General features: G+C 33.2%; 1 protein-coding gene across 2 annotated transcripts; it reads right to left on the bottom strand.

Annotated features, from left to right (window-relative positions):
* Window positions 1-1,698: 1,698 nt before the first annotated feature.
* Window positions 1,699-17,933, bottom strand: LOC133172563 (sodium- and chloride-dependent creatine transporter 1-like). Of its 2 annotated transcripts, none has more exons than XM_061307478.1 (15): window positions 17,782-17,933; window positions 15,927-16,103; window positions 15,624-15,755; window positions 15,208-15,352; window positions 12,767-12,961; window positions 12,273-12,405; window positions 10,293-10,427; window positions 8,833-8,936; window positions 8,366-8,490; window positions 7,996-8,108; window positions 6,472-6,609; window positions 6,006-6,108; window positions 5,490-5,590; window positions 2,949-3,119; window positions 1,699-2,523 (listed from the first exon to the last, which is right to left on the bottom strand). In XM_061307478.1, exons 2-15 carry the CDS (start codon window positions 16,096-16,098, stop codon window positions 2,434-2,436), a joined length of 1,857 nt encoding a protein of 618 aa, XP_061163462.1. In that variant the 5' UTR covers window positions 16,099-16,103; window positions 17,782-17,933; the 3' UTR covers window positions 1,699-2,433. The 2 variants fall into 2 exon arrangements, with proteins under 2 accessions (XP_061163462.1, XP_061163461.1); XM_061307477.1 differs by lacking the exon at window positions 17,782-17,933 and adding an exon at window positions 17,176-17,325.
* Between the last annotated feature and the right edge of the window lie 9,693 nt (window positions 17,934-27,626).

Here is a 27,626-nt window from a genome sequence, read left to right as displayed (position 1 = left end):
ATTCTATACTATGTATTTCTGATCAACAAAAGAAAGCGGACAACTGGGCCTTTTTAGCTCACCTACGACTCCAGTAAGCTTTTCCGATCAAAGTTTGTCTGTCGTTCGCCAGTCTGTTTATCTGTAAACTTTCGCATTTTCGACTTCTCAAGAGCCACTGGATTAATTTTGATTATAAACTTGGCACAAAATATCCCTGGGAAAAGGGAATTAGTTTGTTCAAATGAAGGACCACGCTCTCGAGAAAAAGGGGATAAAATCAAGAGAAAGCCAAATAGGGTGGATGTTTTTAAAAGAAATCTTATCAAGAACCATTGGGACTACAAAAATGAAACTTATTTGTAAACCTGTTGAAATAATGAAGATTCAAATTTGTTCAATTCAAGGCTCTCGGGGTTAGGATGCACCTACAACAGGAAATCAAAGTTTTACATGGGAATACACAGAGAAAATCTGATGAAGAACAGCAGGACCATGATTAGTCATCTTCAAGCATCCTCAAGCAATGTGGATTCCAGTTTGTTTGAATCATAACTTCCAGTCGTAGGATGACAATAGGAGTTTTATATGGGCACTAATTGTGCTCCTTTATTAGCCGATCTGTTTTATATTCCTATGAAGCAGAATTTATTGAAAAATATCTACATGAGACGAAAACTCTTGCTGTAACCTTCAAGTCGACTTTTAGATATATCGACGACGTTTTACCAATTATAGTTACTTTCATTCATATGTCGAATCGATATATCCAAGTGAACTTGAAATTAAAAACACTTCCACATCTGTTTCATATTTGGATGTTTTACTAACTATAGATGATAATGGCCAACTAATAACTAAACTGTATGACAAACGGGATGGCATCAGCTTTTCCACCGTCAACTTTCCTTATTTATGTAGTAATATTCTTACATCACCTGCATATGATGTTTATGTTTCCCAACTGATACGATACGCAAGAACATTCTCTGAGTACCATCAATGTTAAACTGATGCAAGCTACTGTCAAAGAAGTTGATGTTACAAGGATTTCAACAACCCCATTTAATGTTAGCTTTTCGCAAATTCTACGGTCGTTACATTGACTATGTTTGCAAATACACACTAGAGTTGGGTCGTATTTTGTTTAACATGTCTGGTACCATTTGTTAGGTCATTGCTTTAATACAAAATTTGACTATGGAGTACTCCGTATGCCTAATCAATAAATGGGGCCCACGGCGGGTGTGACCGGTCAACAAGGGATGCTTACGTCTCCTAGGCACCTGATCCCGCCTCTGGTGTTTCCAGAGGGTCCTTTTTTGCCCTGTTCACAATTCTTTTTGTTTACTGGATTTATGGTAAGGAGTAAGCATAGGGGCTTGGTTAAACATTTACTGAACCCTGCAATATATCTTTGTAAGGATTTTTATGACGTTTTGGAATCCAGTATACGTACGGTATATCAAATTTACTTCCATTGACTGGAATGTTAAAAGTATTTAAAACTGAAAGGTGATTTTGAAGAATTTCATGAAATGGAACTCTGACTATATGCATCCTTGGGTAGTGCAGATTCAAATATGTTCAAATCATGGCTCCAGGAAAAGGTGGTCTACAATTAGGGATCAATGTTTTACTTGGAAATATGTAGGAAAAATCTTCTTTTCAAAACCAACGGAGCCGTGAGAACTAATATTAATAGAACAGCACCACAGATAATGTGTATTCAGTTTAATTGTTCGAATACTAGCCCCTATTATCGGGGATAAAATTTTACAAAATGGATGAATACAAAAAAATATATCTTCAAAAATTCTTCAGAACAGGAAAACCATATTAGTCATATTGATATTAAAGCATTCTAATCTTGTGTAGATTCAAGTTTGATTAAATCATAACCCCTTGCTAGGTTGAGGTCAAAATATGATTCAAAAACACCTCGTCCAAAGTTACTCAGGTGAGCGTTGTAGTACTTGCACCTATTGTTTTTAATTATTGCTGGGTTAGAAAATATCAAACATAATACGAATCAAATAACAGATCCATTTTTCTATCAAAAGGAATAAAAGTAAGATACAGATTGTAAAAGAAATTTAGTCTTGATTCAACAATTGCTATGATTATGAAAAAGATACCTTTAAAAATTATTTTCAAACATGCCATACTACATACATAAGTTTGTTTAACCTATCAATTACTATTTCTGTAATCTCCAAAACGCCATAAACTATTTCCTATGAGATAAAGTTGAGCCTAGTCATTAATAAACATTTTGCTGTCTCAAACAATTTTTACATTCTTTCTTCAACCTCGCAGAGTACACATGCACGTTATTATTGAAACTTGAAATCTACACATTTTTAAACAAAATATAAAGAAATAAAATCAAATTATTTTACGATTATTCCTTGAATAGTAGAGACCTAGCTAAACTAAATACATGTAGATGTCTTATAACACTAGCAGCTTGTCTTCCTCTAGCACCCAATCCTTATATAACTGTTTTGTGGTTAAATGTGGTCTAGTTGCTATTCTCAAGCGCTGAAAAGAAAATAAATCAAATGCCTCAATTTATATTCTTTGAAATAGAGATTTTTTTTGATGGTTTTAACTCTAAAAAAATGAAATAACATATAAAGAACAGAAATTTGAATGGTCTTCTTAATTTAAGGATCAGCGAACATGAATTGATTAATATTTGTTTTTATTTCCAATTCACAAAGTGCTAGAGAAGATACATGGACATCTTCCTTTCGTAGAAATGTTCATCATACACTTAGATTATATTCAAAGATAATTAAAATTGATTTAGTAGACAGAAATTAAAGAACTGCCTTTATAGCCATTGAAACGAGTGAAGTTATAAAATAACACCAAAGTGTCAGTTTTAAAGTTCTTAGCAGAGATATATCTGCCATGCAATAGAACTACAAACAATTTAAGAAAGCGATTGGAAATTGTTTTACCTCTTTTATTGATCCTTTTAAGGACAACAGCTTAAAGATTGCATAGAATGGAATACAGCACATGGACACTAGGGCCAGCATCAGTCCTAAGGCCTCTGCCCAGGGTGGATACTCATAAACATTGTTGTATTTTAGTGCTTTAAATCCTATTACTTGAAACGCAAAAATGCCCTGTTAAATTAAACAAAAGAGTCCTAAAAGTCACGATGCCCACCTGGGTCAAATTGAATCCTTCTTAATAGCTTGACTGTTTGTAGCGTTGTTGTTCTTTAGAAGGACCTTTTTATACTATTAAATCTTTTGTAAAAATTTTGATCCCAACTGAAGTCCTATCCAAGCTACGAGGTCAATAATTGGAACAAACTTGATTCGTAACTAAACAATTCTTGCTTGCATTTGGCTCGTTTCACTTAAGATTCATATACTTTTAAGATTTTTAGATTACATTCCAGTGTAGAAATTTGCTCCTATTTACTAGTATTCGACTCATTGTTCCAATGTTTAAAGGTTTTTTCCAATCTATAATTATGTCCAAAAAAAATTTAAGTCCTTGGAGTCATGATTTGAACAAGCTTGATTCTAAACTACATAAGCATAAATATACATATTGATCTAACTTATTGTGGCAGAGCTGTTCTAAAAGAAGAATTTTCAAACTTTTGAAACTTTGATCCCCTTTTTGGTGGATAATACTTATAAACTTCATTTTTTATATGATCTTTCATTTGAGCAATTTTTATGCCATTCAATCTTGCGGCAAGTTAAGTTGTTATTGACCCATATGTTTTGGGAGTTTAAGGTTAAAAAAAATGAAAGAAGTTTATGCCAGACTGACAAGATTGTGGTTTGTTTGGAAAATCTTAAATTTGTTTAATATATATTCTAATACTTATGTCTTTAATAATCAATTTCATTTATTTCAGAAAATTCTTTACAGCGAATTACAAAATACCGGTAAAGTTTTCCATAGCTTGCTGGATAGTTCAATAGGGTGTACAATTTGGTCCAACAAGTATTACATTAGGTTTGAATCTAGGTCATGAGGTTACTCAGGTGTATCATTAGATTTTACAGGTAAATGTGAGTTGATTTCAATGTTGAATGAAGCCACATGTATGTGCCAAATGTTCCGTTGTAAATAAATGCAATTTTTTCTTAAACTGCAAATATATTATCAGAAAATTTGCAGCATCAATTAATGAATGACAACCTCCCTTCAACTCTCGCAAAAGGTACTACATGTTTTACAAAGTTAGAAGGTTAGCTCCCCACTCCAATTTTTTCTCATCTTATGAATTATAAATAATAAATACATAAATATAATACATGTATAATAATATGCAGTATTAATAAATAACATTTAACTCGTATGAATTAATATAAAATCAACATCTCTACACCCATCAAATTTCTATTTTCTCTCTAAAAATCTGAAATTTGATGTAAGGGCTTGTTTTACAACAGAACTTATGACTAAGACTAAGCGCTTTTGCAATTCATTTTATTCTTTACATGAATTTAATTGTAATTTTATTCTTTAATTATATGAAAAAAAATAGTAAGGTAATTTTAAAAAAGCAAATCTCAAAAAAATATTCAGTGATTAGAGTTAACAACTATGTTAAAATATTTTAGACTTAGTTGTGAGTTCTTTTTTAAAATGGACCCCAAGAGTTCAAATTTACAACTGCTGGCATTAGCATAGTTTGATTCCTCCATTCCCAACCCCCCCCCCCCTCATATTTCCCTTGTTTTCGGCTCAGCTGAGCTGAAAGCTCAAGTGAGTTTTTCTGATCACATTTTGTCCGTCGTCCGGCTGTCTAGCTGTCCGTCCGTCTGTAAACTTTTCACATTTTCGACTTCTTCTTCAGATTCACAGAGCCAATTTCAACCAAACTTGCCACAAAGCATCCTTGGGTAAAGGGGATTCAAATTTGTGCAAATGAAGGGCCACGTCCTCTTTCAAGGGGAGATAATTAAGAATTAGTGAAAATTTAGTGGTATCTTTTATAAATCTTCTTCTCAAGAACCACTGGGCTGAAAAAGTTGAAACTTATATGAAATCTTCAATTACATAGTGTAGATTCAGGTTTGTTCAAATCATGACCCCCGGGGGTAGGGTGGGGCCATAATGGGGGATCTAATTTTACATAGGAATATATAGGAAAAATCTTTACAAATCTTCTTCTCAAGAACAACAAAGCCACAATTAGTGATATTGATACAGAATCATCCTCAGGTAGTGTAGATTCCAGTTTGTACAAATCATGACCCATTTATGCAAATAAACTTCAATACTTTTGTTGGTCAAAAACATAACAAGAATCCGCCCTTAATATATGTTGTGGTTAAATTATGAGGAATAAGATTTAAGATAAATTAATCATGTATTATAAAATGGATTTTTCTAGTAAATTCATGGAACAACTTTTATCATATGTTTTTTTTTTCTTTGATCTTTAAATAAATTCAGATTAATTTTATATCATGTAAAGAAAAGGTTACATGTAACAAATTGAAGTTAATTAAGTAAACACTTACAGCTGTTACAATAGGAGTAAAGTATTTCCAACAGAAGTGGAACCATTTCGTTATTCTATAACCAATCATCAACTCTATGGCATCATAGAATTTTTCTGAACCTAGAAATAAGAAAAAAATCTAGAAAATATGCCGAGATTTTCGGAACTTTCATCCTCTGTGTTGGCTTTCGTATTTTATGGTATAAGGCCATTCCAAGTTTTTTCTATGTTTGGCGTCCGCGTGCGCCTTGGTTTTTGACACCCCACATCAGAAAAAACAAACAAAATCAGGAGTTCTGAAATTGTTTATTCTGGTCGAATTCACTGAATTCTGTCAATTTCTCCAAGTATCCGTCTACAATATGTCATATTTGGAAATTTGAAAGATGGGTGGACGCTAAACATAGAAAAAACTTGGAATGGCCTAACAGAATAACCAAGGAAAAGAATTTATACGAACAGTTGAGATTTTCAGAAAAGACATGTCCTATATATTATTCAATTGTTCCAGATAATTAAACAGTATGTTGATTACCGAATATCCATCCAATGACTATAGATTCCCAGAAGGCAACCCATAGCAGCACCATACCGGAAGCAGAATAGTAATCATACAATTGAAACACGTACATTCCTCCCTAAAAATATTGCATAAAGAATATTGATAGATTTAATACGTTCTTACATGTAAATTATTTATCTCTTAAAATGTTAAGAATGATGAAACCCCATTAATCTTGTTTTTATCATATGATTTGTTGAGTGTTAATATACAGTTACATTAATAATCACTAATCAATACCATATGCAGGGTTATATTTCGCCCTCACATTTGCAAACAATTTTGTCCCTTCTTAAATTCGCTCAGACACTTTTATACTGTCTTCTTTCCATTCGCCCGGTATCAAATTTGCTTATTTGCAACAAGGGCGAAAGAAGAAAAATAAAACGGGGACAAAAATTTCCCTGTATACAGTATTGAAACCCTGTAGAAGTCTTACCCGTGACACCATTGAGAGACCGATTGCAAACCAAATGACACAAGCCACACTCGTCAGTATTATTCTACCCTTTGTTTTATAAAGGACACGAGGGAACATGTCACTCACGTGGGCCAAAGCTGATTCTACCGTTACGAACTAAAACAAATGATATTGGTGATGTTGAAGATAAACAAGTGGTGTTCCAATATATATATATATATATATATATATATATATATATATATATATATATATATATATATATAGTTCAACTTTGAAATACATTGTATTTTTATTCTTCTATCGATATGATGAAATTATTTAAATAAGTTCAATCACTACTTGTTTACACCACATGAGAAAAACATTCTTTTATTTTGCACAAGTTAAAAGGTTAAAATTGCAAAAAAAAAAAAAAAAAAAAAGGCAAATATACGACAAACGTCGAACGATTTAAAACATCTTAAACAGATGAACTTTATTGTGCAATAAACAGTCACTAGTACAAATCAATAACTTTTTTGCGTCGACAACCTTTGTTTCCTTTGCATATAAGTACGTTTGTGATTTTTAGCTTGAATTCATATATGTTGATTTCATTTGTTTATCCTGTTTGAAATCATTAAATTTGCATAAACGTATTTTTTTCTATCCTTTCTGTCACCCATATGAACATAAGCCAAGATCATTATCCTTTCATCGTGGTCCTTTTTAACAATTTAGCATCTAAACGACTGACTTAAAAGTGATAGTTTTAATGATATCATGCCAAATTTCAAATCTTTATCGTAATATTTCGACCTTCAATGCTCATCAAAATTGAAAGGTACTTTGAAAATTTATTATTTGGCTTCCTTCTGTTTTTGTTTAGACGCAAGATTCTGTCGGTTACAGCATGCCAAACATTGCAAAATTCAATCTTTTCCATTTGTATCATATAATTTTCCATTTGCATTGTATAATTTTCCATTTGTATTGTAAAAATTTCCATTTGTATTGTATAATTTTTCATTTGTAGTGTATAATTTTTATTAATATTCTCTAATTTTCCGTTTGTATTCTATATTTTTCATTTGTATATTTTATAATTATATAAAACAAATGGAAAATTATACAATACAAATGTGAAATTATACAATACAAATGGAAAATTATACAATTCAAATGGAAAAGTATACAATACCAATAAAAATTATACAATACAAATGGAAAATAATAAAATACAAAAGGTAAATTATACAACACTAATAAAAATTATACAATACAATTGAAAAATTATACAAATGGAAAAGATTGAATATTGCAACGTTTGGCATGCCATAGTCTGTGACTGAATTATCATATTTGCAGTTTTTCATCAACATCATATTTTGAATTATGCAACAGATGACCGAACATGACATTTTTGTCTTTAAGCATTTCTGTCTTTCAATACTGAAAATGAGGAAATGGCGCTTTTGGATTTTTACAGAAGTATGAGATACGATGTATATGGTGTTTGTTATTTATTCGCAAAAAATATCAAGTTTACAGTATATATACCTGACTATCGATCCCGATTAAAAATAACATGAAAAAGAACAGTATTGACCAAAGATGGGGAAGAGGCATCTCGGAAACCGCCCTAGGATATACCATAAATACTAAACCTGGACCTGAAAAAGATCAAGCAATAGATGTAAACAAAATATAAGCTTTCTTCTATTTGAAATTTAAAGAAAAAATCAAATATCTATATTTCATGCATAATTGAACTCTGTTTGGGATTTGCAGTAAAATACAGCTTCCTTCATAGGCCTGGTGCACCAGGTTTGTGATAGTTACATGATTAATAAATGTTTCCCACCATTTATTACTGTAAGCGTATTACTTCATTATTACTCAATTACATTGGAAGGTAAACTATTCAGACCTGATTCAGCGACTTGGCTTATATCGACATTCTGCTGATGGGACATAAACCCAAGGACAGAAAAGACAACAAATCCACTAAGAAAACTAGTTCCACAGTTGACAGATGCCACAATAAGAGTGCGCCTACAAAACATAGTTCCTTAAAAAAAATCAAATTGTTGTAATGACGAGTGATATAATTATTTATATAATTATTATATTTAATGCATTTTTAGATAAAATGGAAACACTGGTGTCAATTAATATTCTTTCTTATGTACATTTGTTTGTACAAAAAGAAGATGAATGATTTATCTGGTATTCAATAAATCAAATAAAATTATATTGTGTGTGTGTTTTCGATTCGATTGCCTGTACGTTGTACAATCATTTGAAATAGTACAGATATTCAATTTCATCAAGTTAAATTGAATTTTTTTTCCTTAAGAATTTAAATCTTTTCTTCTTAAAAAAGCAAATTCCTACTTATAGAAATCGGTATTGAAAGTGTTATAACTTCCGAGACTTATCATGGCTCCAAGGGCAATCGCAGCAGAAAAGAAAACCTGTGTCCCTCCATCCACCCAAACCTGCAGAATAATGACTGATTGACTACACAGCGGTTCTAAACCGAGTAATCCTCGGTCCTCTTCTTTCATGTTCTTTCATTAAATAGATCAACTTCAAAGTAGTAGCACAGGTTGTAATTCTAATAATTTATCCTGCACGTTTTTGACGTAAGCTACATGTATAGTTATGTCTCTATATTGATGAAGAAAAATGCTTTTTCGTTTCACTACGAAGTTAGTGAGTTGGATTATTTAAATGTTGTCACATTTTATTCCTTCAAACATTTATTACCAGTCCCAAAACTTAGATTTCAATATTTTTATTGATTTCCATTAATGTGCGAATTACTTCGTAAAAACATATGTGAACATTTACTTTCGTACAATTCGCACATATTCATTTGATCTCCACTTAACAGCTGATTAAGACTGCAACCACTATCATATATATAAAAGAATATGCTTTAGTTCATTCATCAAAAATGAAGGTTTTTTAATTGGTTTTCTTTCATAAAAGACCTATCAACGGTGAAAATTTCTATTAAGTTTTAATTACATTTCATATACAAAGATTTCTACCTGTATATAATTTTTAAAATAAACTGAATTCTTGTTAGTACTACTTTTCTCACGTTCAATTGTTTTGTTAAAATTGAATCTTGGAAGGACACGCCCATGTTCTAGCGATCCTAAAAAATTAGATATATTAATGACAAATGTATTTACAACCTACGTATCAGACACTGTCGTCATGTTCAAAGCGACCCCTGACCGTTTATATTTCATCTAATGATATGTTTATAATGTATTTAACAATATTGAGGCAGCATCTTTCTCTCAGTTCAACAATAGTACTTAGAACTGCGTACTTGTTTCTTTTTTCCTAAACCTATTTAAAGCATGCAGTGCCAAAGTGCCCATAGGGGATTTATCAAAAATAAAAATAAAGTATCAACCGATCAATTATTTCCAAATGAGTTTTACTTGAGATAAATTTAATATCTTTTAAGTCAAATTTCTGACAATTTTCAGTATGTTAGATTTGATTAATTTTGCATGATAACTAATGAATTTATGCAACCCTGTCATAAAACAATGAAAAAGATTAACATTATAAAGACTCAAAATTATTCATAATGTCATCTTCTAATTCTTCTTTGAAAAGTATAAGAATATACGAAAATTATTTCACAAATGGAAAATTCAACAATTTAATTTGATTGAATACAATAGACTTTTTTGTTTCCAAGCAAAGTGGTTTACTGAAAAATTTTTCCATGTTAAAAGTCTTATATATGTACCTAATTATATTAAATCGTCCATTTGATTTCTAAAATTATATGACATATATTTATGAGTAAGAAACTGTTGACATACCTGTGCATCCTTCAGGCGAGTAAAGTCCGGTTTCAGAAAATACTCGATTCCTTTCCTAGCTCCTGGAAGGGTGAATCCACGTATCAGTAATATTATCAGAATTACGTAAGGAAAAGTGGCTGTGAAGTAAACAACCTAAAACACACAAACAAAACTTAGTAAGACAGTTTTAAAAAGCGAGACATTACAAGGTGGATAAAGGAAGGTTTAGTTCTGGAAAACATACCACTTTAAATAGAGGGTAAAATCTTACATTTTCATTTCTACTGTGAACTCGTTTCAGAAACAAATTGCATGTCCCCAGTAAATGTGAGTATATATAAATCTATTCGGGAAAAAGTCTTAAAACAATTTTTAAATTTTACTAAAACCAGTGGCATCTGAAGAAAATCACCACGATTTTTAAACAATGTGTTTATCAAACTGGAAACATACTGTTTGTATTTTGTAAATATTCTTCGAAAATTATCATGAAAATTTTAACTTTTAAATTGCAAATTGACCAAATTTTTGACCATCATATTTCCCAATGTTTCTTTTTATGCCCCTGCCTCTGTTTCCTACCATTCAATGGTAATGCATGAAAAGCTTGTTTTCTTTTTCATATCAAGCGTATAGGTGCTTTTTTCCCAGATTCCAAAAAACATATGAAATCTATAACTCTATTAATAGGACAAATAATTCTGTGGGTCATATCAAAACAGAGCCGATTTTGATTAATTGGATATTTTCTTGGTTCTGACTACAATAAATCTGGAAAAATTATAATACAACAAGAGGTCCAAGGACCACAAAGCTTGCCTGTTGTTCTTCTTCAGCAGACTGATTATTTTTAAAATTTAACTCTTTAATTTCATTTAAAAATGACTCCATATTGTGAACAGAAATCTAGCTCTATGGGAGCTTTGATTGCATGAGTTGAATTTGAATCCACACGGGATGCTTCAATTTCAATATGATCAACATGGCCCTCTGTTCTGGAATTTTTTTTTTCATTTCGGCCTAATCCTAACCCCAAGGCTCTCAGTTTGCTGTTCACAGGAGGGATAATTTTGAAGATTTATCCTTTTTATTCCTATGTATAACTTTGATCTTTTGTGATCCACCATATAGCTACCCATTGGGATCAATATTTGAACAAATTTGAGTCAACATGATCTGGGGATGTTTCCATATAAATATGACTAATCGTTTGAGGTCAACGTGTCAAGTTCTGATCTTGTCAGCAAATAAAATCTATCATTAAGTCGAATGCTGACTGACGTTTTTCATACTAATTGCAATGCAATTTTACAAACTGAATTGTCCACGGATTTTTTCCGTTTGCCCGATCATGACAAGGAGCACATGGCTGATGTGACCGGTCGATGCTTACTCCTCCATGGCACCTGATCCCACCTCTAATGCTTTTAGAGGTCTATGTTTGTTCTGCTACCGATTTGTATTTTTTCAGTGGACTTTTGAGCTTGATTACTATTTGTTATCTTCATATTTGAGACGCTTCCATATTTATGTGACTTGTTATGGCTTTGCTATCCTTGAAAAGAATATTTTAAAAGATTTTTCCTAAGTACTCCCTTGTAAAAATTTGACTGCCGATTGTGGCCCCACAGCCTATTCCTGGGGGTCATGATTTGAACAAACATGAATGTACATTATCTGAGGATGCGTCTATATTAATATGAATTATCAGCTTTGACTGTTCTTAAGAAGAAGATCTCTAAATTTTTCCTATGTATCCCTATGTAAAACTTTAATGGTCTATCGTGGCCCCACCTTACCCCTGGGAGTCATGTTTGCACAAACTTGAATTTACACTATGCAATAAAGATTTCACATGAATTTCATCTTTTCTGGCCCAGTGATTTTGAGATTTTTTAAAGATGCCATTAAAATTTTCACTTATTCCTAATTACTGAGTATCTCCTTTGAAGGAAGGCGTTACCCCTCAATTGAATAAACTTGCGGAATTTTATCTACCTTTCCACTCCATTTTACACCTCTCCAAACACAGAAATAAACAATTATCCACATCAGTAACAGGCAGACTGTTAAGTGAGGAACAAGGCCACCTCCATCTTCTATAGATCCGGAAATCTGGATCACGTGTTTTCTGTTCGAATAAGAATCACGTAGTTATTGGACTAAGAATACTGAATTACAAGACGTTCATTTTACAATAAAGCATACTCAGTACATCATGTGTTACACTTGGTACTAGTAAACAAGATATGGCTATTAATTGAATAATCACAATTTTTTGCCGGACATAGCTCTTTTTTAATTTTAGCTTATTGTACTCGAGCCTTTTCTATTAGAAATTCTATATTTTAATAAAAATAAATATGATCAGGCTTTTTGTTCCCTAGAAAGTATCTTTTGTCACAAAACGTGTTTTCCGTCACAATATCATTTGCAAACTTCAACTGATTGTGAAAAATTAGTTAAGAAATCAAGAACTTTTAACTACTCACTCCCAGAACTCGACTACAGGATCCACTGGGTGTACATTTTCTAAGGAGCAGTTTGCAATAGATAAGTTTTGATGAATGTTGTAAACAGACGCGTTCCTGTAAATCAAACTTTCTTCTAATTGTTCCGAGTTAATAGACATGTTGAATTGACCAAAGCAAAGCCTAGTGAGTAGTTCTTGGTCTGTTGAGGCACATCTGCCAAAAAGCAAAACATACACACCATTGTATTATACATTCCAGTGTCATTTTCATGTCTTCTACAATTCTCTGAGGACATCTGTATTATCAACTTAAGATTTGTCAAGTACAATAAGGCCATGTGTGTGTTCAACATCTGGGAGAAATCTATCAGAATTTTCACAAAAAGACATGTTGTATTAAATGCGCGAATCTTTTTGTTATGAATAACAGTGTCGAAAATAAAAATCACGGAATTTTTTCAAACGTTTAAGTGACAACCTCAATTTACCTCATGGCTTTCGTCTCGAAAAACAATCTCGATTCATTGAATACATGTAAGTTGTTGCAATTTCTTTTACCATAACTTATTATTTTGAGATGAGATGAAAAAGATATGTTGCATGTTATATGACTTTTCATTGGAACCAAAACGTGAGATACTAATTTAAATTTAAAACTTCAGGAGTTCTGTACAACAATATATTCAAGATGTGGTGTAAATCAGATGTGGATACTTAAAAATTCCAAGAAAGTTTTAGAAAATTGGAAATCACAAAATTTTAACAAATCAATAACATCAAAACGTACGACTTTTCAACACTTTATACAACCATTCCTCACGATAAATTAAAGTCCAGACTTTTTGTTATTATTGACAGCTGCTTTTTTCAATAAAAATGAAGCTAATTTACTGACCTAGTCATTGGCCATTTTCAACATTATTTTGTTAAAAAAAACATTCCGATTGTACGCACACTCTAAAGATGACATCAAAAAGATGCTTGAGTTTCTGATTGACAATATCTATGTGTTTTTTGGAAAACAGGTCTTCCAACAATCTATCGGAATCCCAATGGGTTAATTGCGCCCCGTTATTAGCAGACCTATTTTTGTATTCATATGAAGCAGAATTCTTTCAACATTTCATACATGAGAATAAGAAAACACTTGCTGTGGCCTTCAACTCGATATTTAGATATATCGATGACGTATTATCAATTAACAATAGTTACTTCCATCCATATGTCGACTCGATATATTTGTTCGTTTGTTTGTTTGTTTATTGTTTAACGTCCCTCTCGAGAATTTTTCACTCATATTGAGACTCCACCACTTGCCATTGGAGAGCTGCAAATTTTGACCTATACTCGGCACTCAGGGCCATTGAGCAGTGAGGGATTTTTATCGTGCCAGCACCTACTGCGACATGGGACATCGGTTTATACGGTCTCATCCGAAAGACCGGTCTCCACGTCCCACAGCGGGATTTGAACCCGCGACGTAAGGATCAACTCCTTACTCCGCGACTCTAGAGCGAACGCTCTAACCACTGCGCCACGCGAGCGACTCGACTCGATATATCCCAGTGAGCTTGAAATAAAGGATATCACAGAGTCTGACACATCTCTTTCATATTTCGATATTTTACTAGAAAAAGACGTTAATGGTAACCTAACAACCAATCTTTGTGATAAACGTGATGACTTCAACTTTTCAATCGTCAACTTCCCTTAGTTTTGTAGCAATAAACCCTTATCACCTGCATAAGGGGTTTATGTCTCTCAGTTGATTCGACATGCAAGAGCATGCTCTACGTACGAACAATTTCTAAAACGGTGCAAACTATTGACAAACAAGTTGATCAAACAAGAATATCAACAGTCTCGTTTAAAGTCATCATTTCGCAAGTTTTATGGTCGATACAATCTAAGTCAAATGCTGCCTGACCTTTCTCATACTGATTATTAGGCCATTGTTTACACACTGAATTGCCCACGGATTTTTCTGTTTTTCCCGATCATAAGGAGCACACGACTGGTGTGACCGGTCAGCAGGAGATGCTCACTCCTCCATGGCACCTGATCCCACCTCTGATGTGTTAGAGGTCCGTGTTTGAAATGCTCCCGATTTGTATTATAAGCTGAATACTGTTTGTTATTTCTATATTTCATGGCTAAACCAACATACAATTTTTAATAAAAATTAAAATTGTATCTTTTAAAGTGATATCAATGTGCGTCAGTGTGCTGATTTATCATTTTGTGATTTACAATTTTATATCAAAATAGAATAATGTACTTTTTTAAAAGAAAGGGAACTCCTACGACATATTGGTGAATTGTATAGCATGTTTGTAAGTGAATCTTGAAATAATTTCCAACTGACTAATTAAACTTTGCAAATGATAAAAAAAACATGTAACTTAAATTGCATTTTGATTCCAGACTTCTTTAAACAAAATGTCCAAATTTTTTACGTACCTGTTGGTGTTCCATTCATTCTTACAGTTACTCCACGGTAGAACGGAGCTCATACTCATATAAAGGTAGTACAATCCCCAGGCCATGATCACGATGTAATATGTGTTGCACAGAAAGTTGATAAGAAGGGTGGCTATTCCTATTCCTGTAAACACTCAGATTTTGCAACAATTTGTAAAATTAAAAGCATAAAAATAATCTTATTAAACGTTCGACAAAACGGAGATATAGTTATAGTTTGTTTGACATATTTTACAATGGAATAATTGGTTCCTTGTCTCTTCAAAATTTCATTATCACCTAGTTGATTACATTATATGGTAAGTATAAAGGAAAAAAAATCATGTTTTTAAGATTAAAACTTCGCTAATCTATTTTAATTATGATCTACTTATTGTGATGATGTGCTCTCATACCTTGAAACAATGGACAGATGACCCATGACTTTAGTCCTCCACGGGACATGTACTGTCCAAGACCAATCTCCAGTAACATAATTGGGAGAGCTCCACAGACCAACATTATAAAGTAAGGAATCAGGAACGCTCCTGCATCCGGAAAAAGTACAGAACTTATATAACGAAAGCCAACTATACAACATTGAATCAACTGAAGTTTGGACACTATATCAAATTAAAGCACTAGCTTGCTCCTTCTTATTTTGCCAAGTTACTTTTGTTTCAAAAATTTAAAATTTGATTTTCGAATGCAGCATTTACCTCCACCGTTTTTGTAACACAGATAAGGAAAGCGCCAGACATTTCCAAGTCCTACGGCATATCCTATACATGCTAAGAGAAAATCTAACTTTCCAGTCCAGTGAGAACGCTTGGGTTCCTCTTTGGAGAATTCCGAAAATGATGCACCGTTTGATGGTATGTCTTTGTCCATGATGGCTGATCAAATAAATAACAATTGCAGTTAGAATTCAAAATACAATTACATTTTTTTTTTGTACAGAAACAAACAATTTATATCAATATAGTTTTCTCTAGTGCTATGGTCACGGTATCTTTCAGTATATCTGATCTCAATCATCTTTTTTATGTAATAGCACGCTTTGAACTGGTTTCTTCCGGAATTTAGAGGACAGATTCGATTTGATATCAACTTAAAATTTAAGACTTAGGTTACCTAAGGAATTAAATAAAATTAAATTAGGTAAATATTACATCGAATGCGGATATCGTGCGATAATGAGATTGTATTTTATCGAGCCGTCTAACAATGTCTTACCCTTCCCCTCTTCCGGTTGATCTGCCAGTGATTATCTGTGAAAGTTACTGGTTTGGTTTCAATATAAGATACCTATCTGCAATCGTAATCGTCACTAATAATTATTAACTATATGTATCACAAAGATACTGGTTCAGCTAAAGGACAAGATAGGCTAAGACTCCTTTTTGACCCCTGGTTTTGGGTGTCTTTTAGAATGATGCAACAGTTTATCAATAAAAACCTCTTGTCACCCCTGCCACAAAATGAGTATTGGTTCGAAGTTATGGGATACACATAGGTCATAGGAAGGTCAGAAAATGTGTCAATTACCGGATTTTCTCATTTTCATGCAATTTTTCATCAATTTTACAGCACATTTTGTTTCAGAAAACAGAGCACAAGCTTGCCTATCTACCAAATTTATATATTTCATACGCTAGTATCAGCTGCATCTTGTGTATAAAAATCTCAGATAGGCAAGCTTGTGTTCTATGTTTCCCGAAGTGAAAAGTATCTCAAATTTGACGAAATTCCACCAGAATTGAGGAAATTCGGGAAAATATCCTACTTCAGCACCCTCTTGTGGCCTCCGTGTAAGCTTTGAATCAAAATTAGTGCTGTTTTAAAAACAAGCATCGTTTTAAGTTCTTAACTACAAACTATCACAGTTTTAACTGTGTCCTGATTTTTACATCAAATAAGGGGCCAGATTCGGCCGCTACCATAGTCCTTTCAGACTGCATTACTTACCCGATAATCCAAAAATCGATATGTTTCCAGTTGAAAGTATTTAGAGCAAAAAGAAATCTCGTTTTAGTAAAAAAAAAAAATTTAAAAAGACTATTTTTGCCTTCCAATAAAATCTGCATATAAAACTTAAATCTGTAGAGAGCAGGAATCCATTTTCTGAGACCCACTTTCTGCACAACAATCCTAACTGAACTATTATATAATAGTGTTTCTTAACACAGCTTAAAACAGTAACAAATGCGAGTGCTCGACTCTAACCTTATTATCCAATGTTGAGGTCATGTCTGTGAAAAAGAAATGAATTTTTTATTCCTGATTGATAAATCACGTTTTTATATCAAGGGCACCTATCACGCATGATTAAAATGTAAACGTAGACATTTTTGTTGGGCAAACATGAAAAAAAAATATACTTGTATACAAAAATTACACTAAGCCTTCCTATGGGCATAAGAAATCGCTTGTGTGGCATACTGAAAAACTGGATAAATTTACAATCCTTGATATGATGAGCAACATATGCCTGTCTTTTTAAAAATGGAAAATCCGATCACTTAGAAATAAGAGTTTTAACGCCTTACTAATAACAAATAAGAATGTAAGTACTTGGGATTGGAGGATTTTTCGAAACTTTAATGTAGACTATTCATTCATCCACAATGCAGCATCCACTTGTGTACGACTGGTCAAGGAAGCATTTACAGATACAAGTACTTTGGAATGGACCAGCTCCAGAACAACTTGCCCAATAACTCATCAGAAAATATCTGACGGAATCCGAATTGCAGATAATAGTATTCATCCCCAGATTCAACATGTATACAACAGCTGTAAAAAAATGATCAAGATAGGAGGTTTCGTTATTTGGGAATGAACATGCTCAAGAAATATCTGATCACCTATCCGGAAAAAAGGTCGATTAATTAATGATTCATCCGTTTAGGTTTGAATAACATAGGAATTATTTAAAGATATACTTGAGAATGACTGCTAAGACACGCAAATTCAAAGAATTGTGGTCCCTCGCTTACGGTGTCTTAGTGGATGGGATGCAATTATTTATGGCATATTGTAACTGTCTTGTTCTTGTGTCCTGTCTTGTCTGTCCATCATACAAACAAGATATAAATTATTGAATTAATAAAGGTTATGGCAAAGATAAAAGTTTCTCAAAACTTCAGAATCAATGTCATAGGTTAAGTATCATAATACAATCTGGAAGGTCTTGTCACAAGTGATGAACATGTAAAGAAAAATACGAAAGCCATGTTTCTTCTGGAGCAAAAGTTATGGCCAAAGTTAAACTTTTTTTGATAAGTAGGTCAAAATTCTAGGCCAAGGTCATCAGTCAAAATTGATATACCTTTCTGAAAGGTGTTGACACAGGTAATGTACATGTAAAATATTAGAACCCTATCATCTCTCATTAAAAAGTTATTACATGAGTAAAAAAAAAAAAGATTGTACTAGATTAAATTTAAAGGTCAAGGTCACGATGTCAAAAACCAGAGAGCATTCAAAAAGGTCTTGAAACAGGTAATGCACATGTCAAATATAAATAACCTATCTTCTCTCATTCAAATGTTAACAGCAATGTTAAACTATTTGAAAATTAGGTCAAACCTCCAAGACCAAGGTCACAGGGTTAAAAATCATACTACATTTAGAAACGTCTTGTCACAGGTAACGCACATGTCAATTATGAATACCCTAATCTTCTCTCCTTCAAAGGTTAGCAGCAATGATAAAATTTTTGAAAACTACGTCAAACTAAAAGGTCAAGGTCACTGGGTAAAATACCATAACACATTTGAGAAATTCTTGTCACAGGTAATGCATTTGTAAAATATGAAAGCCATATCTTTTCTCATTCAAAAGTTATGACCAAGGTTAAAGGTTTTGTGACAGACTGACAGATGAGCGAGATTTAAAGTTCCATCGCTTTCGCGAATGCAGGGGAGAATAATTTTACGTGTTCATACATCCGAAAAAGTCTAGGAGATTTACAGCATCCGAACCCTCCTGTATTTAACCACAGGAGTTCGCATACCTATCAATTTAACCGAAATTTTCAGTAAATAAAAAAAATACGTAATACCTATAATAATAACACAAGGAGTGCAACGCATTCCAGGTCACCGGGGAACCTCTCTCTTAATATCGAGGCTGCCGCGCAATCAATTTTCAATCGAAAATTATAAAACACAAACCATTCTTTTCGGAAGGAACCATTCTTTATGTCTGTTAATGCATATGATTTGAAATGCCTGTTTAACATCAGTAGCAGTGACATTTCTCAACGACTTCGCCCAAACATTGGTTGTCCGCGACGCCATTACGTGACGTAATACGGGCGCGTCGCTTTACCCAAAAGGAACATATAATGCCTGAAATGAACAATCATATACAATATGATACCAGAGATAAAACTTTTAACTTGTAATACGAGTACTTTTTTGTCTATTGTGAAATATATATAAAATATATGAAACATTTTACATAATAACTTAGCAGTGGTATTTAAAAGATAAGGGGGGTCAATTCACAACTTATGGTTAATGAATATAAATTTTTAGGTATTGATGGAAAAATATGTGAATAATTTGGGGGGCTGACGTCATCTTCATTTTTATTCTAAAATACTAAAAAAAATGCCCGTGAATCTTTATAATTGATTATTAACTTTAGTATACTAAAGTACTCCTTGTTGTCTTTACCTTTTAGACATTGAATGGGTATATGTTTTCCAACCCTTATTAAATTTATTCAATGTAGTATGTTAAAAATTAAGCATATATTAATACTAGGTTACGTTTGAGGTGTTAAAAAAACTTGAAAGCAGGAAGTAGAGGGGGGGTGCAATCCAAGTTAATGTGTCTTCAATTTTGGCGAGGAAATCTTTGACAAGTAAAAAAAGGAAGAACGAAAAGATTATTCAACAATCGTATACTTTGAGAATTTAATCAGTACTATCACGGAAGATGGCGTACCCATCAATTGTAACGAAATTTTCAGTACATAAAAAACCTATTAAATACTTATTTAAAAAAAAAAATTCGTAACACTTGTAATTTGTGCTCATACTCACCTGAGCAGAAGGCTCAAGTAAGCTTTTCTGATCAATATTTGTCTGTTGTTTTAACAAGAAAAAAGAGGCCATTTTATAAGTAGGCCTATTTATATATTGGTATGTATTTACTATGTTAACGTACAAGTTGTCGGGGGGGGGGGGGGCGATATTCAAGGGTTGTTCAATCGCTGGACGTGCGCTTCCATTTTACTTTTATTTACTGGGGGGATATATGATTTTTTTTATTGAACTATATCACTCACAATTTTGTTCACATGCATGCAGTGTTACGTTATTAAATAATTCATTTTACACATACATGTACAGATCCTCGCACACTTCATGCAAGAATATCAAAAAGTGCCCAAAGCATTTTTTGAGATGATGTTTCAAATGTCAAAAGGAAATAATAATTATCTTTTAAGAGAAAGACACTGCTCAAAACATTTCCCTGTTACGTTCAAATCATTTGTCTACTGGAAGTACATGTAATTCATTTTGATTTCTTATATGTATCATTTTGTACGTTGTATTCTTCACATTATTTACACCTGTATGTAAAACGGAGAACTGTTGAATTTGTTTGTAGAACATTCATATCGTACATGACCTTAAATTATCTAAATTTCCATATTATTATTCATCTCTGGCATTTTTTTTCTTTTTGGGTAAATCAACGCACCCATTGTAACGTCACGTAATGGCGTCGCGGACAACCAATGTTTGGGCAAAGTCGTTGAGAAATGTCGCTGCTACTGATGTTAAACAGGCATTTCAAATCATATGCATTAACAGACATAAAGAATGGTTCCTTCCGAAAAGAATGGTTTGTGTTTTATAATTTTCGATTGAAAATTAATTGCGCAGCAGCCTCGATATTAAGAGAGGGGTTCCCCGGTGACCTGGAATGCGTTGCACTCCTTGTGTTATTATTATAGGTATTACGTATTTTTTTTTTATTTACTGAAAATTTCGGTTAAATTGATAGGTACGCGAACTCCTGTGATTTAACCTTTGTGAAACCTTGAGACAGAGATTCCATAACCAATTTATGAAAATAAATTAGCTACCCTTAAATTTCAAAATGAGAAGCAATGACAAGAAAGTGTGATAAGCAGACAAATGGAGATAATTAAAATGTACACGAATTTTCCTAAGAGAGGGTGAGTAAAATAATATTAACTTACACCTGTCTGTGAACACCGTCCAATGATGCATGAAATACGTTACCATGGAAATGATTTATTCCAAAGCGGAGTTTTGAATTAGTATATATATGATGCCAATATTAGGCAATCTGGATAATCTAATATTTTAACTCATCATCCTCTGATATGAATGGAATTCGGAATCAAATTTCAATATTTTTATGCTGTACAATGTGATAGGACTGTACGAAATTTCCATGACAGAGTTACATGTATTACAGGATTTTTTTCCAACAAGCCTTTATGCCTTGTATTGTGTGACGCTGTGATATTTAGCATCGTATAAATGTCGAAAAAAATATTCATATCAGGCCCGTAGGAAGCAATTTCGGTTTAGTGGAAGGGGGGGGGGGGGCACAGCCATACATTTTTCAGTTGACAGTTGAAGGGGCACTACCAAAAATTTCCTGACAGGCCAAAAAAAAAGAAAAAAAAGGATATTTAGTATGAATTAAAGCAGGCTCGAAAAGAATAAAATGCGTGACAGAGCAGCAAGTTTCATTGCTCGTCGAAATAAATACATGTTGATATTTAATTAATTTTCTTTTATTATGAATACTAGTATCCATGACATCTTTCTTTACCAAAGTCATGGAATTGGGGCCATCTTTACAAAATTGTTTGTTTGCCCTCTCCCGACCGACTGACTAAAAACGGCCCGACTTAAAACTTTTTTTTGATCTCCAGGAAATAATTATTTTTTTATTCATTAATAACCATTTTAACCTCACATTTGCAGGGTTTTTTTTTAATTTTAAAAAAGTTATGCTCCTACCTTAAATTACCTTCCTACATAATTTTTTTTGTATCCTCAGTCGGGAGAGGGCAAGCAAACATATTTTAAAAGATGGCCTGGTCTAGTATTATATCTAGACACATACATCAAAACTAGTGATAATTTCCTTCAGAAAGTAATTTAAACGGACTTGGAGATATTTTTTACTTGCATCACATTGTCAAACATGCAAAATTGAAGATATATCGTTTGCACAAAAATATTTAGACTTATAGCTGAATCTAGCATAAATTTATTATTAACCCCTCCCCGGTAATTGTATTAAATTAATATTTGACTAAAATACATTTATAACGTGTTTACTTACAATCGAACTTGTTTAATGAGTATTATCCATTGTACGAAAGCAACCAAATGGCATTTACCTTAGTACTCTTAGTGCTTTCAGTCACACTACTCTTGTGCAACCCTTTATCATGACTTCATTAAAATATTCTACAACAATTGCCTTGGGTTACAATGTAGCAGGGAACGAACGGGGAAAAGGAGTCGTTTGGGTAATTCTGTAATATATACACCGGTAATCTTCATTTGATGAGTTATGAAAAACTCTACAATTTCATAGCGGTGACAACCTAAAATCAGAAGCGATTAATCAGAAAATTTTGCATTGCAAGAGGAGAAAACATAAATTAACTTTAAGTTCTATATACAGATTTCCCTTTGTTCACCCAAAGTAAACATCACAGGTGGGGAAGGGCTGAGAGCTTGCTGACCTTTATCCGATCATCTTACTAATGGAGAAGACGTGAATATGTTTCTCTTATGTTCAGCATCTACACGGTACACGATGCACGTGTAAACCGTAGAGATACAACTCCATCAATAGGAAACACCGAAGAATTTGTTTGAACCGTATTGGATAAATATTCAGGTATATTTTTAGACTTGTTATCATAATGTTATGCATAATTTTGATACTCCAAACAATACTCTATTTTAAAACCAATCAATAGATTGAAGTTAAAGCTAAGCTGTAAAGATTGAAGTGAGACACCCGTGGTCAGCAGAGAGCTATAAACTTTGGAATACAGCAATGATTACAATTACTCAACAAAAAGTTCCATCTAAACTATACCCAGACATTGGGGATATACCTGTCGTGTGTCCCTAATTTTCAGTTAAAAACAAAATGTGCTTGTGAAACACAGATGCCCCGTATGATAGCTTATGGCGAAGGTTAAAGTTTGTCAAATGCAAATCAAACTCCAAGGTCAAGAGATAAAAAAATGTTGGTACCCAAAGACAGGTCTTGTCCACAGACACTTGTTTCGGTAATAACTTTTTAAACCCATAGTATAATAATAACACAAGGTATCCAGCTCCGAATTACATGGAGAATAGTTCTCATTTACACTTTCAGAGGAAATTCACTGGCAAACTATTTATTACCATTGTACCATGGAAATTGAAACATAATCAAATTCTATTTATTCTTTAAACCCACTCAATCATTTTTAAATTTTCTCTCTGTCCGGGATTGGCACATACCATTTCATGGTGTAAGTCGACTTTTCCACTCTTCAAGCAGAGTTTTGAGGCTATTTACGGAGATAAATGAAAATAAAGACAAGCATGCCATATATGGTTGTGTAGATGAATTATCGTAGAAGACAATGGTAATAAACAATTTTCCAGTGCATTTCCTCTGAAAGCGTAAATGTGAGGGGGGTACTTAATATAATTCGGAGCTGGATACCTTGTGTTATTATTATACTATGGGTTAAAAATTATTACGGAAAAGTGCCTGTATTCTTGTCTCAAGGAATATACTTGTGAAATATGAAAGCCCAAGTACCAACCGCTGAAAAGTTATGGAGAAGGTTAAAGTTTTTAAAAGTAGGTCAAACTTTAAGATCAAGGTCAAAGGGTCAAAATTGTTGGTACCTACGTGAAAACTTCAAGGTCTTGTCTTAAGAAATACACGTGAAATATGAAAGCCCTAGAAGCAACTGTTCAAAAGTTAATGATCAAGGTTAAAGTTTTTCAAAAGTAGGTCCAACTCCAAGGTCAAGATCAAACGTCTTAATTGTTTGGTACCCAAGGGAAGGTCTTTTCACAAGGATTACACCTGTGAAATATGGAAGCCCTGGTACCGTTCAAAAATTATGGCCAAGGTTAAAGTTTTTTCAAAGTGGGTCAAACTCTTAGGTTAAGATCAAAATGTCAAAAAAATCCACACCCAAGGAAAGGTCTTTTTCACAAGGAATACACATGTGAAATATGAAAGCCCTAGCGCTAATTGTTCAAAAGTTATGGCCAATGTAAAGGGTGAAATGGATCGCAGTTCTTTTATATGTTAAAGATTACGACGAAATAAAACCAAAAATAAAATCGCATCGAAATCTATGCACAACGTTGATATGTCGCATTTGCTGTCGAGGTTTGACAAAATGTAGACCTTGGCATCGGGGCTTTCCAGTTTGAATCAGAAACCAATTTTAATGAGTAATTTGAGATTTCTAATCAGCAAGAGCCTACCGAGTAAAAGGGTCAACGGGAATAAAATAAAAAAATAAAATGTCCAATATTCACAAACACACACAAATACCTTGAAGTCTTTTTAAAAATTGTTAAACTTCACATTGTATCCTGAAACAGTTTGTAAACTGATATTCTTTTTCAGTTAGTGGCAAAATTTCACTTCATATATCGATTGTAAAGATCCATTTTCCTAAAACAAGACAATATAAATAATTACAACTGGAATATGGCCAGTATATAATGATGCGTGTAATTCTACACTCAAGTTTAATATTAATACTTATATAACCCATACAGTGTCCAAACTTGCGTGATCATTGTGATTTAGCGTGATTTTACTCTTACTACACCCCCTCCCCTTTAAAAAGAGTTGTCTTCAATATATGTGTTGCATAATCATCATGATTATGGACTATGAATGAAGCTATCGATTTATATTACATTGGCAGTGAAGTATAAATAAATAAGAAAAATGATACAGTATTAATTACTAACACGCACTTATATATTTATCATGTTTATAGCGAATGTAGAATGGAATTTCAGATCGAAGGCCCAGATTAGAACCCTATAACATGTGTTTTGATCTATCAAAATGAATATTGAGGAAAATTAAGATTCCAAACTAATTTGTTTGCTTTTTGTTCTACCAAAGACCCCCCCCCCTTTTTTTCATCTGAAATCGGCAACGATTTAGTATGTAAATATATAAATTATCTCTTAATTAAAATTAAACAAGAAGTGTCTCAGACATTTATGTTAACTCTGTTTGGTAAATTTTATTAAAAAACAACATAAATTTACCGAGGTAATTTAAAAATGTGTTTAGGAAAAATTATTAAATTAGTACGTTCAGGGACCTCTATATACTAGAAGTAGTATTAGTATATAGGCCCCTGGTACGTTGGCAATTATATACACGTGTGATGTTGACAGGAAGTCGGTTGAATAGTTTAATACATTTGGTGTGTCAAGCCTGAAGGATGTGATAAAGACACAGCGCCTCCAGCTATGTCCCAAAATATTTTTTGAGAAAGGTGTGAAATCAGAATATTTCAATTTACATGGAAAATAATTTGGCATGACAAGAATCACAGCAGCAAAGGGCATCGAGTGATTTGGTTGACAGGTGAAGCACGTGGATTTCACAGGCACATAGCATCAGGGGGCCGTGGGAGGGGTGATGTATGAATAAAATTTGGTAGAAGTTGGTAACCCCCCCCCCCCCCCGAAATAATTTTCGAGTTTGGACAGTTTTCCTCTCTTTTTTTGGGTGTCAGGTTTTTTTCAGATAAGTTGAATTTTTTTTCTTTGACTGCCCCTTCCCCTTTCAAAAACGATGCTAACTCCCTATTTCAAGTGTAACATTGAAAAAAATAAAAACAAATTGTGGCCGACTCTGAAAACAAAATAAAGGAAAAGGATAGGCAGTTAATAATGTAAATAAAAAAAGAAGAACGAAAATTAAATATTTGATTTGAAGTGTAGAGGGAATCTCTCTCCTCCCCTCTCTCTCTCTCTCTCTCTCTCTCTCTCTCTCTCTCTCTGACGGAGTTATTCGGGCTTATTTTGCTTAATTACATCCAATTTAATTAAATTTTCATTCTTTAAACAAGATTTCTAATAAGCACTATACAACATGTTCATGTAAGTGCGTATAAAAAATTTTAAAATAGAAATATATTATTGTGAAGGTCTGTGTCCCGTGCTAACCAGTATAGAATTTTATGATGGTTAAAATAAATTCAAGGGAAACAAGATTTGTTTGTGAAACACTGATGCCTCCGTATGGCAGCTTATGGATGGCTAAGTTTAAAGTTTGTCGAATTTAGGTCAAACTCCAGGTCAAGAGATCAATAATGTTGGTACCCAAAGAAAGGACTTGTCTCGAGGAATATACCCGTGAAATATGAAGGACCCACCACCAACCGTTGAAAAGTTATGGCGAAGGTTAAAGTTTTTTAAAAGTAAGTAAAACGGCAATGTCAAGATCAAATGGTGCCCAAGGGAAGGTCTTGCCACAAGTGATACACATGATCATGGAATGTGAAAGCCCTAGAACCAATAGAACCAATTGTTCACATATTATGGCCAAGGTTAAAATTTTTTAAAGTAGGTCAAACTCCAAGGTCAAGGTCAATGCCAAAATTGTTGGTATCCAAAGGAAGGTCTTGTCACAGGTTATATACATATGAAGTATGATTTCAAAGCCCTAACACAAACTGTTCAAAAGTTATGGCCAAGGCTAAAGTTTTTCAAATTCCAAGATCAAGATCAAAGGGTCAGAGTTGTTGGTATCTGAAGAAAGGTCTTGTCACAAGGAATGCATATGTGAAGTATGAAAGCCCTAAAACCAATTGTTCAAAAGTTATGGCCAAGATTAAAGTTTTTTAACAGTAAGTCAAACTCCAAGGTCAAGGGCAAAGGGTTAAAGGTGTTGGTATCTGAAGAAAGATCTTGTCCCAAGAAATGCATATGTGAAGTATGAAAGCCCTAGCATCAACTGTTTAAAAGGTATGGCCAAGGTTAAAGTTTTTCAAAATTAATGTAGGTCAAACTCCAAGGCCAAGGTCAAAAGGTCACAGTTGTTGGTATCAAAAGGAAGGTCTTATCACAAGAAATACACATGTGAAATATGAAAGTTCTAGCACAAACTGTTTAAAATTTATGGCCAAGGTTAAAGTTTTTCAAAAGAAGGTCAACTTCAAGGTTAAGGTCAACGGGTCAAAGTTGTTGGTACCCAAGGGAAGGTCTTGTCACAAAGAGTTCACATGCAAGTATAAAAGACTTAGGACAAACTGTTCAACAGTTACGGCCAAGATTAAAGTTTTTCAACAGTAGGTCAAACTCCAAGGTCAAAGGGTCAAAGATGTCGGTATCCAAGGGAAGATCT

The sequence above is a fragment of the Saccostrea echinata genome, unplaced genomic scaffold (assembly GCF_033153115.1).
Source record: "Saccostrea echinata isolate AGI-Se365-2 ecotype Australia unplaced genomic scaffold, CSIRO_AGI_Sech_v1 ptg000054l, whole genome shotgun sequence".
Lineage (NCBI taxonomy): Eukaryota > Metazoa > Mollusca > Bivalvia > Ostreida > Ostreidae > Saccostrea > Saccostrea echinata.
Note: the sequence above shows the minus strand (reverse complement) of the source record. Positions and strands in the feature narration are given on the sequence as shown.

Excerpts from the sequence above, each read along its gene's own strand:
- LOC133172563 (XM_061307478.1), bottom strand. The coding sequence starts at position 16,098 with ATGGACAAAGACATACCATCAAACGGTGCATCATTTTCGGAATTCTCC. Across the intron at positions 8,491-8,832 it reads TTCAATACCGATTTCTATAA|GCGCACTCTTATTGTGGCAT; the intron begins GTAGGAATTTGC and ends TATGTTTTGTAG. Across the intron at positions 5,591-6,005 it reads AGTCATTGGATGGATATTCG|GTTCAGAAAAATTCTATGAT; the intron begins GTAATCAACATA and ends TCTTATTTCTAG.